This window comes from Mustela lutreola, chromosome 4, assembly GCF_030435805.1.
Source record: "Mustela lutreola isolate mMusLut2 chromosome 4, mMusLut2.pri, whole genome shotgun sequence".
Lineage (NCBI taxonomy): Eukaryota > Metazoa > Chordata > Mammalia > Carnivora > Mustelidae > Mustela > Mustela lutreola.
This window is the reverse complement of record NC_081293.1, coordinates 30,086,404-30,098,764: the sequence shown is the minus strand read 5'-3', so window position 1 is coordinate 30,098,764 and position 12,361 is coordinate 30,086,404. Positions and strand designations below refer to the sequence as shown.

The 12,361-nt window shown below is 54.2% G+C and overlaps 1 protein-coding gene across 3 annotated transcripts in view; it reads right to left on the bottom strand.

Moving 5' to 3' along the window:
- The window catches only part of CRTAC1 (cartilage acidic protein 1), a 135,126-nt gene that overhangs the window by 24,247 nt on the left and 98,518 nt on the right, over positions 1-12,361 (bottom strand). For all 3 annotated transcript variants that reach the window (XM_059169258.1, XM_059169259.1, XM_059169257.1), the window contains exons 5-6: positions 9,359-9,515; positions 207-341 (exon numbers count right to left, since the gene is read on the bottom strand). In XM_059169258.1, coding sequence (XP_059025241.1) covers positions 207-341; positions 9,359-9,515 — 292 coding nt within the window. The remainder of the gene's footprint in view (positions 1-206; positions 342-9,358; positions 9,516-12,361) is intronic.

Here is a 12,361-nt window from a genome sequence, read left to right as displayed (position 1 = left end):
TGGAAAATGGATAATGGTCAGGAGTTCCAGGCTCCCCCTCTCCCCAGCAGCACACATTCCCTGTGGCCGGAGCCTTGGGGGATACAGAATGGAAGGTGACAAAATGTTTCCGTGCACAGCGGGCATGCTTCTTGGTCCTGGTCTCCCTGAGGCCAGCATCTGAGGGTCTGGGGCAGTGAGGGACCCAGGGCGGGGGCCACACTCACCGGCACTGGCAGCAGCATCCACGAAGGTGCCATCACCCTGGTTGTGGAAGAGGAAGTTGGGCCCATTCTCGTTGTCACAGAAGATGTCTGAGGCACTGCTGCTGAGGATAGGACCCACGCTGACACCGCGGCCCCCTAAGAGAGGACAGCAACCCACAGTGAGTGGCAGAAGCAGAGCCTCAGGCCTGTGAGGAGGACGGGTGGGCCTCAGAGGCCTTTGAGAAGCCACTGTGGAGAGGCCTCTGAAGAGCTTTGAGGACAGGGGAATGCTTCTCTGAGCCCAGATCTGGGCTCGCAGTCCTGTCAACGTGTGTAGAAGATGACTCAAGGAAGGATAAGGCAAGCGAGGGGCAAGACGGTGTCACTTTGTGCGCAAGTCATGACCCCATGGCCTACGGAACACAGAGGCCATCCTACAGATCCCTCCCTTCCCTTCAGAAGCTGACTCACAATGATCCCCCAGGCCAGATCTACCCACCACATTTTTTTAAAAAAAGATTTTATTTATTAATTTGACAGACAGAGATCACAAGTAGGCAGAGAGGCAGGCAGAGAGAGGGAGGAAGGGAAGCAGGCTCCCTGCTGAGCAGAGAGCCCCACACGGGGCTCCATCCCAGGACCCCGGGATCATGACCCGAGCCGAAGGCAGCGGCTCAACCCACTGAGCCACCCAGGTGCCCCTACACACCACATTTTGATCAAGTCACAGATTTTCCTGACAACCCCCACCCCCACCTCGAGTCATCTGTATGCCAGTCAAGACACCAGGTGTGCTCCTGGCCCAAGAACACAGGGGACTAGGTTCTGGCTAAGGAGGACATTTTCTTGACTTTGCTTGGTATAGTAAGCAACTGGGAACAACCAGTAAGTCCACCAACAACGATGGGCTGAATAGACTGGGCTGCATCCATAGGATGGACCGTTCTGCCGCCGCTGAAAAGACTGTGCAGATCCATATGTGTTGGCTTGGAGGAGGGCCCATGACATACTGTTCAGTGAAAAAGCAATTCACCAAGTAATGGTATTGTGTCATCTTAGTTTTATTAAAAAGAAAAAGAAAAAGAAAAAGAAAACATATGATATTTCTGGATGTGTTCATGCAAGCTTGTCCTTGAGCTTGGGGGAAGTGGGAAAGGCCACGCCTTGCGTTGTTAACCCCAGGCTGCCAGATGGGGTGGGAGTCAGGGAGGAAGGAGAGACAGGAGTTCGCCTTTTTTGGGAATGTCTTTGTGTTGTTTGGCTTGTTGTAACAAAATCGCTTCTGCAGTTGGAAAGGGAAAAATCCAATAATTGCATACTTTTTAAAAAAGGAAGAAGTCAATCCAGCTCTACATTAGGGTTTAATGTCTCCAAGATCAAATTTGAGCTACCTGTGTCAACAAGTCCAATATGAAGACGTCTGGATTTTGAATCAAGCCCCGGAAGCCATAGCCCTGGTCCCTGGGAATACTGGGCAGAAAACAGTCTGACCAGGACAGGACATGGATTCTAGTCCCAGCACGGCTGTTTATAAGCTGTGTGACCTTGGGCAATTTATGGTATCCTTTGAGCCTCAGTTTCCTCAACTGTAAAACAGGAGTAGCATGACCTGCTTTTTCTATTTTAGGATCTTTACGAGGATCACGTGAGGTGAGACACATGAAAGGGGTTTGTGAACCCTACCATCCTGTTACTCAGAGTGAGGTCCTTGGGCCCACCATGGGGGGGGGGCAAGCTTGTTAGGCAGAATCCCAGTCCCTCCCTACCCCCCTGCCAGTCAGTACCTCTCTTCTAGCAGAGGTGGCTATGTGCCCAGTAAAGTTTGAAAGGTGTGGCTCTAACAGGCTGTTCAGTACAATAAGAATAGTTACCAGAAAACTCAGAAGAACTGTTGTTATTTGTTAAATAAGCGGGAGCTCAGGCGGACTTGAGTGATGTTGGGCGCCCCACCCCCCCACCCCCACCAACTGCCTGCCTGGCTCTGGCTGGGGAAGAGGTTTCCATAAAGTGTGCTAAAGTGGGATGGAGGTTCACTTGGTTCCCGGACTCCTCCTGCCTTCTGGGAAAGGTCCCTGGAGGAAATCGGGGGGCTTTTCTCACCTGTGCAATGAAGCCTGCCCCCCAGGTCGGGCGTAAGGGGCCAGGAGGAGGGGATGGGTCCAACGTCAATGCCATTCCCCTTGCTCTCGTGGTTGAGCTCCAGAGAAACACAGGTAATCTACTTAGCTCTCCAGGAGAGCCCAAGCCTCCTGAAAATGGAGTCACTCAATCCACAGTAATCCTGGGTAGCATCACCTAAGACGGGGCGTGCAGTTTTCATTCGGAGAGCCACAGTGTGGGGCGGGGAGGCTTCTGGATGCCTTTCCTAATAAGGCCAGCAGGGAGGGCTGCTGGGCTGTAACCTGGGCGCCACGTAGGCCCATTCAGAGAGGAGCCCTGGAGTGGCTGCTGACAGCTGTTCCCTGCCTCCATCCTGCCAGATTCCAAACCAGGGACAGGCTTCGGGCTTTGGTGAGGAACCCCGGGCCTTGCCTGGGCCCCCGGAAATTCCAGGTGGGGCTGTGGGACTTGCCACTGTGCAACTCCATCCTTCCTCCCCACTCTGGTGTCCTCCAATTTCCTCTCTGCTTCTGGCTCTCAAGCTGTGACACATTCTCTTCATTTTCTACAAAGCAGGTTATTTCCCTCTTGGACAAATTTCTAAATCTTTCTAATTAACTAATTGGGTTGGGTTGGAGCCTTGTACCATTTGTAACCTGTAATTATTAGAAAATTGCCATGGTAACCACACTACTAATTAGTGACAATTTATTGCCATGGCAACCGGACCATAACAGAGACGTTACCCACGACTCCCTCTTGGCAAGTTCGCCGCCCAGTTGGGGAGCAGGTGATCGACAGTCAGGGAACCAGCCCCTTGGGCAGCGGCCCCAGCAGCCTCAGGATGGAGAGCCCAGTTCGGGGCTGAGGCAGGGGCTGCCGGGCGTCTGTGCCCCTTGCTGCGCTGCAGAGGTGCGTTCCCAGGTGGAGCACGTAAATCTTCTTCAAACCAGTAACATCTATCCACCCTGCAGCGTCCATGACAGAGGTTCCCGATTCCGTCTCTTCTCCCTGAAGTTCTCCCCTCCCCCAACTCTCTCTCTCTCCCGAAGTTGAGCCCACGCCTTCTGGGGTCACCCAAGGGGCAGTGAGGAACTGCCTCAGAGGATGATGTCCCAGTAGGGAGTGAGATTCTACTTTACATCAATTCGTTCTTCTGTATCTGCGGTGGCCCATGTTCTTGGGGACAAGCAGCTCCCCAGCTAGGGCTGGAGGGGCAGCCCCGGTGATGGGAAAGAAGACCGGATCAGAAAGTGTGCATGTGACCTTGGGCACATCAGCGGACCTTTCTGGGCCTCTGTTTTCTCAGTGCTAATGGGAGGCTGATTGTAACAACAGCTTCTTCTCATAAACTGTCATAAATATTAAGTGAGCTGGTTTTCGGAAGGCACTTTGGAAAATGTCAGGTGCCACATAGTCATTAGTTGGGACGATTTCCCACCTGCTAGGGGAATAAAATCTTATTTCCCCAGCACTTGCAGACTTCTAAGGCCTCCTTTTTCTGCTATTGGGTGCAAACGCAGCCTCCTGCCCAGCCCCGCCTGAAGGCTTCTCACTCTGCCCCTGAAGCTGGTTGGGAGAGGTGGAGTGACTGGAGAAAAAGCCTTCCCCTGCCACATTCTGGAAGCCCCTCTGATTATCCGCCCAGTGATCCTGAGTCCCACGGGGTAACCTCATTAACCCTCAAAAACTGCACCGCTAAACCCCGAGCCCTCTGGTGAGGTGGACCCAAGTCCGATTTAGGTACAGGTGATCCATTTCTCAGATGGCATCTAGGCAGTCCTGGGGTGGTTGGCCGCCAAGTTGGATTGTATCTGAGAGCTGGAGTGGAATGGGAAAGCGAGGCCACATGAAATAAGGGTGGGGGGGCACCTGGGTGGCTCAGTGGGTTAAAACCTCCTGGGATCAAGTCCCACATCAGGCTCTCTGCTCAGCAGGGAGCCTGCTTCCTCCTTTCTCTCTGCCTGCCTCTCTGTCTACCTGTGATCTCTGTCAAATAAATAAATAAAAATCTTTAAAAAAAAAAAAAGAAATAAGGGTGGGGGGGCATCCTGCTGGGGGCTGGAGGACCCAGGCACGAGGAGGCAGGAGTATTTGCCATGCTAAGGAAGAGCCTCTAGGTCCTTACTTGGCCTCTGCACCTGCTCTGGCTAAAGCAACTTGAGCTGTGTGCTCTCCTGCCCTGGGATCCCTCCCCATGAACTGGGGAAGGGACTGAGAGCTCCAAGTTCCTTCCCACTCCTTCAGTGCCTTCTCCAGGCTGAAATTTGGGGCCCGCGTGGCTGGAGCCCACGCCAGTGGAGGGAGGCTTTGTGAGGCTCGTTGGCCCAAGAATCTGGACCCATGGGATTAATCTACTGAGACCTCAACAGAAATACGATTCTTGTGGATGCCAAGGCCTGCAGGCTGCCAAGAGCATCCAAGAATCTGTAGAAGAGTAGCAAAGATGCTGGAAAACACAGAGGTGGAGGAATGGGCAGTGTGTGTGCGTGTGCGTGCTCGTGTGCACGGGTGTGTGGGAGAAGGGGGAGTGAGGGTCAGGGCAGGATGGTAACAGGGTCTTTAATCCTAAATTCCCCCAAACATTCAAAGGTAGAATGATATGTGTCAGTGCTGGTGCTGCCACCCACGACCCCCTGTGAGCCGTCCCACGACCTGGTAGGGTTCCGAGTACACGGGGCGGAGGGTATTAGATGCGGACATTCCACTCCTCCCTCAATCCTGGCAGCCCCTCCCTGTAGGATGCCGCCGGGGCAGTGGACAGGAGAATGGGCAGGGCTCTGAAGAAGCCCAGCTCATCTGGGCATCTGTTCTCCAGTCCCCTGTCCTAGGCACCATCCGCGTCTTATCCCACTGCCCCGTTTTCCAGGCGAGGAAACCAAGGCTCAAGGAGGGCAGCCAATGGGCTGCTGATCGCAGTCCAAACGCACATCTGAGTGACCCCAGAGCCTGGGCTGGCCCCAGAGGGCCCTCCCAAACCTTTCTACTCAAGCATCCTCCCGGCAGAAGAGGGAGCTGGACTCCTGGTAAGCCCCAGAGTGACCAGCCGCAGGCTTGACCTTTCTTTAAAATCTCTTATTTTAGCAGAAGAAACAGTGCACCATGATCGCATTTCTATTATAAGAGTATTTGTGTTTGTTTTGAAAGAAAAGTGATGTCCCTTCTTGTCAATCATCGAATGCATGGATACCGCAATGTCCTGGGGCACTGGGTTCCCCTGGAAGGCCCAGGGCTGCAGTCCCCAAGGGAGCCCATCGAGGAGCCTGTCCCTCCAGTTCTGCCTGTCACATCCCACTGCAAGGCAGTGCCCGCCTGCCAGCCTGGGAGGCTCTGCGGCCCCCTCTGTCGCCCGTGGTCAGCTCTCTGGAGTCCGCTGACGGGGAGCCGCCAGAGGCCTCAGCTGGGCTTTAGGCATCTCCTTCTCCTCCAGTAATGACTTCCTATAAATCAGATCTGCCCTCCGCTTTGTTCTACACTGCTCCCAGCCAACAGCAAAAATCCCCACCCCATATCCTAAAGCCACCTTCATTTTCTTTCCAAATTTCTTATAAGGATTCCTTAACTGCCGCCTTGCAGCCCAGACAGATGCTTCCTCAAGAGGTGAGGCCAAAATGCAGAGCTCCTGGGGAAGGGGTGGAGGCCGGGGCACTGGGGAGGCAGGGTGAAGATGGAGACCAACGGATTCCAGTGGAGGGGCATGAAGAACCCTGTGACTGTACCCAGGGCTGGAAGGTGGACAGGGGACCCCACGGAGGCCACCTCCAGGGAAGCAGTGGGTGGGCTTGCTCTGGGCTGCACCTTGTGTCTGGCATGACGCTCTCTGCATCTGCTGTCCTCCTGGGCACCTTGGATGAGGAGGGGGTTGCTGTCTGCTGCACTCCAAAGGTCCCGCCCCTGAGCCAGGCCTGTCCAATGCCTCCTTTCATTCTCGTGCCCCCACTGCAGGTGAGAAAACTGAGGCCCATGAGGTTAATAAATGGCCCGTCGCTGCCTGGACAGGACGGGAGGCTGAGGCAGGACCTGTGGCACCAGATTCTGGTGCCACCTGTGCCATCAGACCGTGGCACCAGGTCCTGTCCTCTCAGCAGCTCCGCGAGATGGTAGTTCAGACAGTGAGTTCAAGGTGCTTAAAGGGGCTGGGGGAGGTGCCCAAGGTCACTCAGGGCTGCAGAGGCCAGTGCAGAGTCCTGGTCCTTACCTTCCCTCTACTTGGGTTCCATGCCGGGCCTTCTGCCACATGGGCGACTAATTCTCAGGATTCCTTGTACCCTTAAGGCTCTGAGGGGCTGCAGACATCTGGGAAAGTCGGGGCTTGGGATTCTCCTTGAACTAGGAGCCATGGGGGAGTGGGCTTTCCTCCACTCAAGTCAGCACCAGCTCAACTCAGCACCCTCGGTCCGCCAGTGGCCCTCCTGTCCCCCGAGAGCGGGCACACTGGCCACTAGATGGCACTGTGACCTAGCAGAGCAGCAGCTGCCAGCCAACTCGCTCCAGTCTGGAGAGATGGCCTCCCTTCCCCCGCGGGAGAGCAGACAGCACAGGGCAGGCAGCACCACTGGCCAGCCTGCCCACCGCTTGTCCGGGCCTCCCCCTACTGCCAGGTACAGCCTAGGCCAAGCAGTTGCTCGAGCCACAAAAACTGGGGGGTCAAAATCATGCCCTTGAGTGCCAATCCCTGGGGCTGTGTCCCGGGGATACAGCTCCTCCTGTATTGTGGGCTGGAGCTGGGAGGCTCCAGCTGGAGGTCACCAGAAAGGTTAGTGGATCGTGGCTGGTTAAGCTTTGGGGGTTGGGGCTCAGGACGCTAGTTTCTCTGCAAACCCTCTGTGTGACCTTGGGCAAGTCCCTTCTCCTCTCTGGACCTCGGTTGGCTCTTTTGTAAAACAAGAGACTCTCTGAGGTCTGTCCAGCAGCTGGGTGTTGTGTGGCTGGGCTCTGGGGGACCTGTGGCTCCCGGACTGCACATCTGGCTATGGCTGGCTTCCTCCTGGGTCTGCTCATCACTGCCTGTGTCCCTCCCCTTCTCCAGGCCTCAGGGCCCGAGCCTGGAGCTGAGCACTGGCTGTGTGCCAGAGACTCAGCAATCAGGCCAGGCTCCAGTGGCGGCCCTTACATTTGGGGTCCGTCCCTGGGGCTCAGGGGGGTGCTTTGGGTTAGTTTTGCAGCCAGATGTCCATGTGTCATTAACGAAGTGACAACAGGGTCTGCAGGGTAGAGTTGAGGGGCTTGGTGGGCAAGGAAAGGGTGGGCTGGGGAAGGCGGGCAGACACAATAGTAACTTGGTGGGCCAAATAGGTTCTTCTCAGCCAAATGGCTTTTGGAAGTCTGCAGAGCCGCTCTAACGTGTCCTCTGGGCACACCAGCTGCCCCCGCCTGCCTGTGTGTTCCACAGAAACTGCTGCCCCTTCCTTGAGCTGCCCGGTCCTTTCAGTACAGCCTGGCTCAGCTGGCTGCTGCTCCCATCCCCAGCCGTCCTCCTCAGCTGTCTCCTCTTGGTCGCCTCCTGCCCCCTCCTCGGTTCCTGCCAGCCCCTCCGCCGATCCAGCCAGCACGAACAATGCCCCCTTCATGCTGCACCCCAGCCGCAACCTCCTGAATCCTTTTATTCCATGGAGAAGCCTCTCTCCCCAACCTCGCCTCCCTCCAGCTCATCATTTTCAAGTACTTCATCTCCCCAGCCCACTCTCCTTCTCCTGCAGACCAAGGCACTTAATTGCCAAGCCAGCCCAATGCACAGAACTGGGAACTATTCAGAAAAATTGACGGTACAAATCTAGGCTGAAGCTCCTGCATGTTTATTCCTTTTCCCAGGAAAGCATGGTTTATTACTGACACTCAGCCAGGAAGTCTGCACGTTCACGTGCGGAGCTTGTGCGTGCTGGCATGGGGCTGGAGCTGTGCAAACTATTTTACTGTCTAGCCGTTTGTTCCCACAAACTTCGTCAGACAGGTCAACATCAATCTCCCTGTCTCAGCAAAGTGGAAAGTTGGCTAGAGAAAGGCATTATAAGCTCAGGAGAGGCTGTGACAACCCTTTCTAGGTAGGGCATTGAGAGTTGGCTACCCACCCAGGTGTATGGAGGCAGGGGGATGGCCCAAATGACCCCACCCCCCACCCCCCACCAACCAAGCATCCTTCCGGGCCCAGGATTTGGATTGGGGTGGGCTGGCCCTTTGGAAGTCTGTTGGGGAAGCTGGGATGGAGAGATCAGGAAGGTCAACCAGCAAGGGGATCTCTACATCCAAATGACAGGACCAGGACAAGGGAAGCCGAAGTTCACGTGAGACGTGGCTGTGCACAGCTCTGGCTTCCTGGTTTCTGGCACCCAGAGCAGGAACCGGATTGCTCTGCAATCAGCAGTCTATTGGCAGTTTATCAGAGTTTAGTCAGCAGCCGTGCTCAAATTAGAAAAACAGCCTTCCCTAGAAAGATCTCCCTGTCAGAGACTCTGACAATAGGTCCCCCATCCAGAGAGGTGTGTGTATGTGGGGAGGGGGACATGGCTTCAAGAAAAGGGGCCGGAGAGGTTTTGGAACAAGAACACAATTCTTTGAGCTCAGTTATCCGAGACGGGACCCAGCTGAAGCTTAGGGATTTAGCACTCAATTCCTGGCTGCTTATGTATAAGTAAATAATTTCATCTGCTGTTTGGCAATAAAGAATTCTTTAAACCTCGGCCTTTGTGATTTGTCAGTTTTCTCCTCCAGAACGTGTTCGCCCATCATTTGGGTTTCAGCGGGGGATGGGGCAAAATGTTCTGGGGATAGGATGTTACAGTGTTCTCATCCTATGTCTCACGGCCCCCACGGGGTCCCCCAAAGCCCACACCTGCCAGATAGCTCACCAACCCTTGGAGAGGCAGTGTTGGAGGAGCTGCCTGTTGGGGGTGGGTTGGGAAAAAAGCCTTCATCCTCCCCTCCCAGGGACACAAACCCCTCTTCTCCCATGGTCGCTGATGAACTAGACTCAGCCTTGCCGGGCCCAGCCCCCAGCCCCAGGCCCCAGGCCTCCCGCCCTTCCAACTCACAGCACCCCAGCCTGCCACCCCGCCACCTGGTGTCACTCTGCCTACCTGTGTATTTGCTGACCCCGGCCTCAGCAGCCACATCTCTGAGCGCCAGAATGCCCTGGGAGAGGTCACTGGCCTCGGGGTCCATTTCAATGAGGGCGTCAGGGCCCACGTTACCGTAGGCATAATTGGCGATGTAGATAGAGTAGCGTCCAGAGCCCTGGGGAAGAAGGGAAGGACGGTAGGTGAGCAGGCCCATCTGGGCTCGTCGTGGTCTCTTTCCAAGAAAGGGGCTCTCCCTCTCCTCGTGTAGGACCATGGGTCTTTTTTGGCTCAGCTTCCTCTCCCTGGGGTCTGGTGTGAAGGGCCTTGCGGGCCATGTGGGGCCCAACTCCAGAATCACTTTTCCCTGAGGCTGCAGACTGCACCCCCTCCCCGCCGCTCCGCCGATTCCTACAACAAAGCAGCCTGGCTTCTCCTTCTATCCTGTTCCAGAAGAACACATCCCTCCCTCTCCCCCACAACCACCTTTTTATAGACAATTTTCTAATGTGCCTCTCTCCAGCTGAGCTCTCTCCAGCTGCCAGCCAGGGTAGCTGCTCAATAAATATTTGCTGATTGATTGATCTACCAATTCCCATTATTCTCAGTCTCTCTCTCTCTCCCATTCAAGCTCACCCCAGCCAAGATGACAAGCAAATTCTAGAGTCATCTCCCTCCCCACCTCCCACCCTGGATTCCTTCATTCTGCTATTTTGATGGCCTAAGAGGCTTGGATATGCAGGCCCCCCCCCCCTTCCAGTTCCTCTGTTTGCCCACATTACCAGAAAGAAATAGTGTATTGCTTCTGCCTTTGTAATGCTGTCTCAAACATTTTTTGCCTTTGCATCCAGGAGAAGCCCTGGGCACCAGCTCCTCCTTGCTACCATCCTTGTCTGCTCTGGTCTGAAACCCCACTGACAAACGCTTCTTGTCTGCCTGTTATTAGAACCGTGTCATTTTTTCAATGGATGCCTCCTTTCTCCCCAGAGAGCCACCTGTTTTCTGCATCCGAACAGTTTTCCAGCTTTCCCCTCATCCTTCTCATCATTTTCCTCCAACCCATCAGATAGCAGATATTTCTTGAGCTCCAACTACCTGCAGCGCATTCAGCTCGAAATGTCCCCAAGACAACATCTTTGCTCTCCAGTTGCTTGTCACCTTGTTTAAACACAAGCTAGAAACGCGAAACAACGCGAGAGAAACAGCTGAGTTCCAGGCCACTCTCTTCTCTGCCCTTGGCCCGCGTGGCTGACTTCGATTTCTTTCCCAACCGAACTTCTTGTAAGCCAAACCCCCATCCCACCTAACTGATCACTGGCTTTATCCCTTCCGTGGGAATGTTTTCTTTGGGGGAGCTGACGAAGAGCTACTTGAGTCTGACTGACGGGTGGCTGAGGCCAACAAAGGGACTTACGGTCTCTTGAGGGGATGCGGACATGGCAACCGTAATACAAGAACATATAGGATTCAGAGAACATGTAAGTTAACAAACCCGGAAATAAAATTTTTAAAAAATGTGAACTAGACTGGAATTAATTTTTTTTTTTTTTTTAAAGAGAGGGAGAGAGACTATGTACAGCCTTTGCTCGTGCACAGAAGAGGGGCTCCCAGAGGAAGGAGCACTGAATCAGCAGAGTTCAGAAAAGGTTTTCTAAGAGGTGTCTCAGCCAGGTGAAGTGTGCAGGAAAGAACCTTCCAGGCAGAAATGATACTCTAGAGAATGATGTATGTAGGGAAACCACAAGTGGTTCGTTCGGTGTTGCCAAAATAGAAAATGCAAGAAAGGGCGTTTCGGGGGCTGGAGAAGGAGGAGGCAAAGATATTCCCTAAAGATGCCGATGCCCCCTCTGCTTCAGTTATCTGAGGCTCCGTCCTGCTGCTGGGACACTGTGAGTTCCCAGGCTTGTCACTCAGCAGCACTGCTGTCATGGGGGAGCAAGTCAGAACTGCAGACTCTCAGTGGCCTGTCCCCTTTGTCAGGCCCGATGAAGCAGTATCTGAGTTTTCACACCACCCCCATGGGATCCCTGCACAAAACCGAAGTTCGAGATGCAGGGCTTCATGGCACAGCTTCGTGACTAGGGGAGAACTCTGAGAGGCACCTGCCGGTGGCAGGAGCTCAGTGTATGTGCGTGGAATGATCAGATGAAGACTGAATGAAAGGGGCCGAAAGGGAAAGTGTGCCATCCCCGGGCCCACGCCTGACCCTACCAGCTGTTGGCAATCCCTGCCACAAATGGGCAATTAAGCCCAAATGAACTGAAAGGCACTTGGCTGGAAATTAGGATGTTTATAAAATTCTATTATACCTAGTTCCTTTCTTCACTCTATGGGGATTATAAAAGTTGACAAACATAGGTGCGTTACAATGGCAGGGGACTGCAGAAATTTGCCGTTGTGGCCTTGACTACAGTCACCTTGGGACAGTGAGGGGGCTGCAGAGATGAGCCCGGGGAGAGGCTCCCCAGGGCAGTGGGGTCCGCCTTCAGTCTACATCAGAATCACATGGAGCTCTTGTTCAACCATAGATGCTGGGTCTCATCCCCCAAGTTTCTGATTTGGGAGCTCTAGGGTGGGGCCCGAGAGTTTGCATCTTGAACAAGTTCCCAGGTGAAGCCGATGCTGTTGAGTCAGGAACCACACCTGGAGAGCCATGGTCTAGGGATATTAGCCTGGTCCCGGTCCAGGCTCTGCCCCTCTGTGGCTTTGTCCTTGGACAGTTTCCTCACCCACTTTGGCTGCGTCTCCTCATGTGTTAAAGGGGATTCATACTCCCCCTGCTTCCTGGCAGGGTTGTTGAGAAGATGAAATGAGACAACACATGTGAAAGGTCTCCAAGAGATAAAAATGCTATATAAACATGAGGCATAATCATTATCGATCGGGGAACGCTTCTTGTAAGAGATCAGCTTTGAGCTGGATCCAGAAAGGTGGGTGAGTGATGAGGCGGCTGCAGACAAAGGGCAGGCGAGGGTGTCAGGTTTGGGGCCTAGAGGGGACGGGGGCGCTGGAGACAGGACAGGA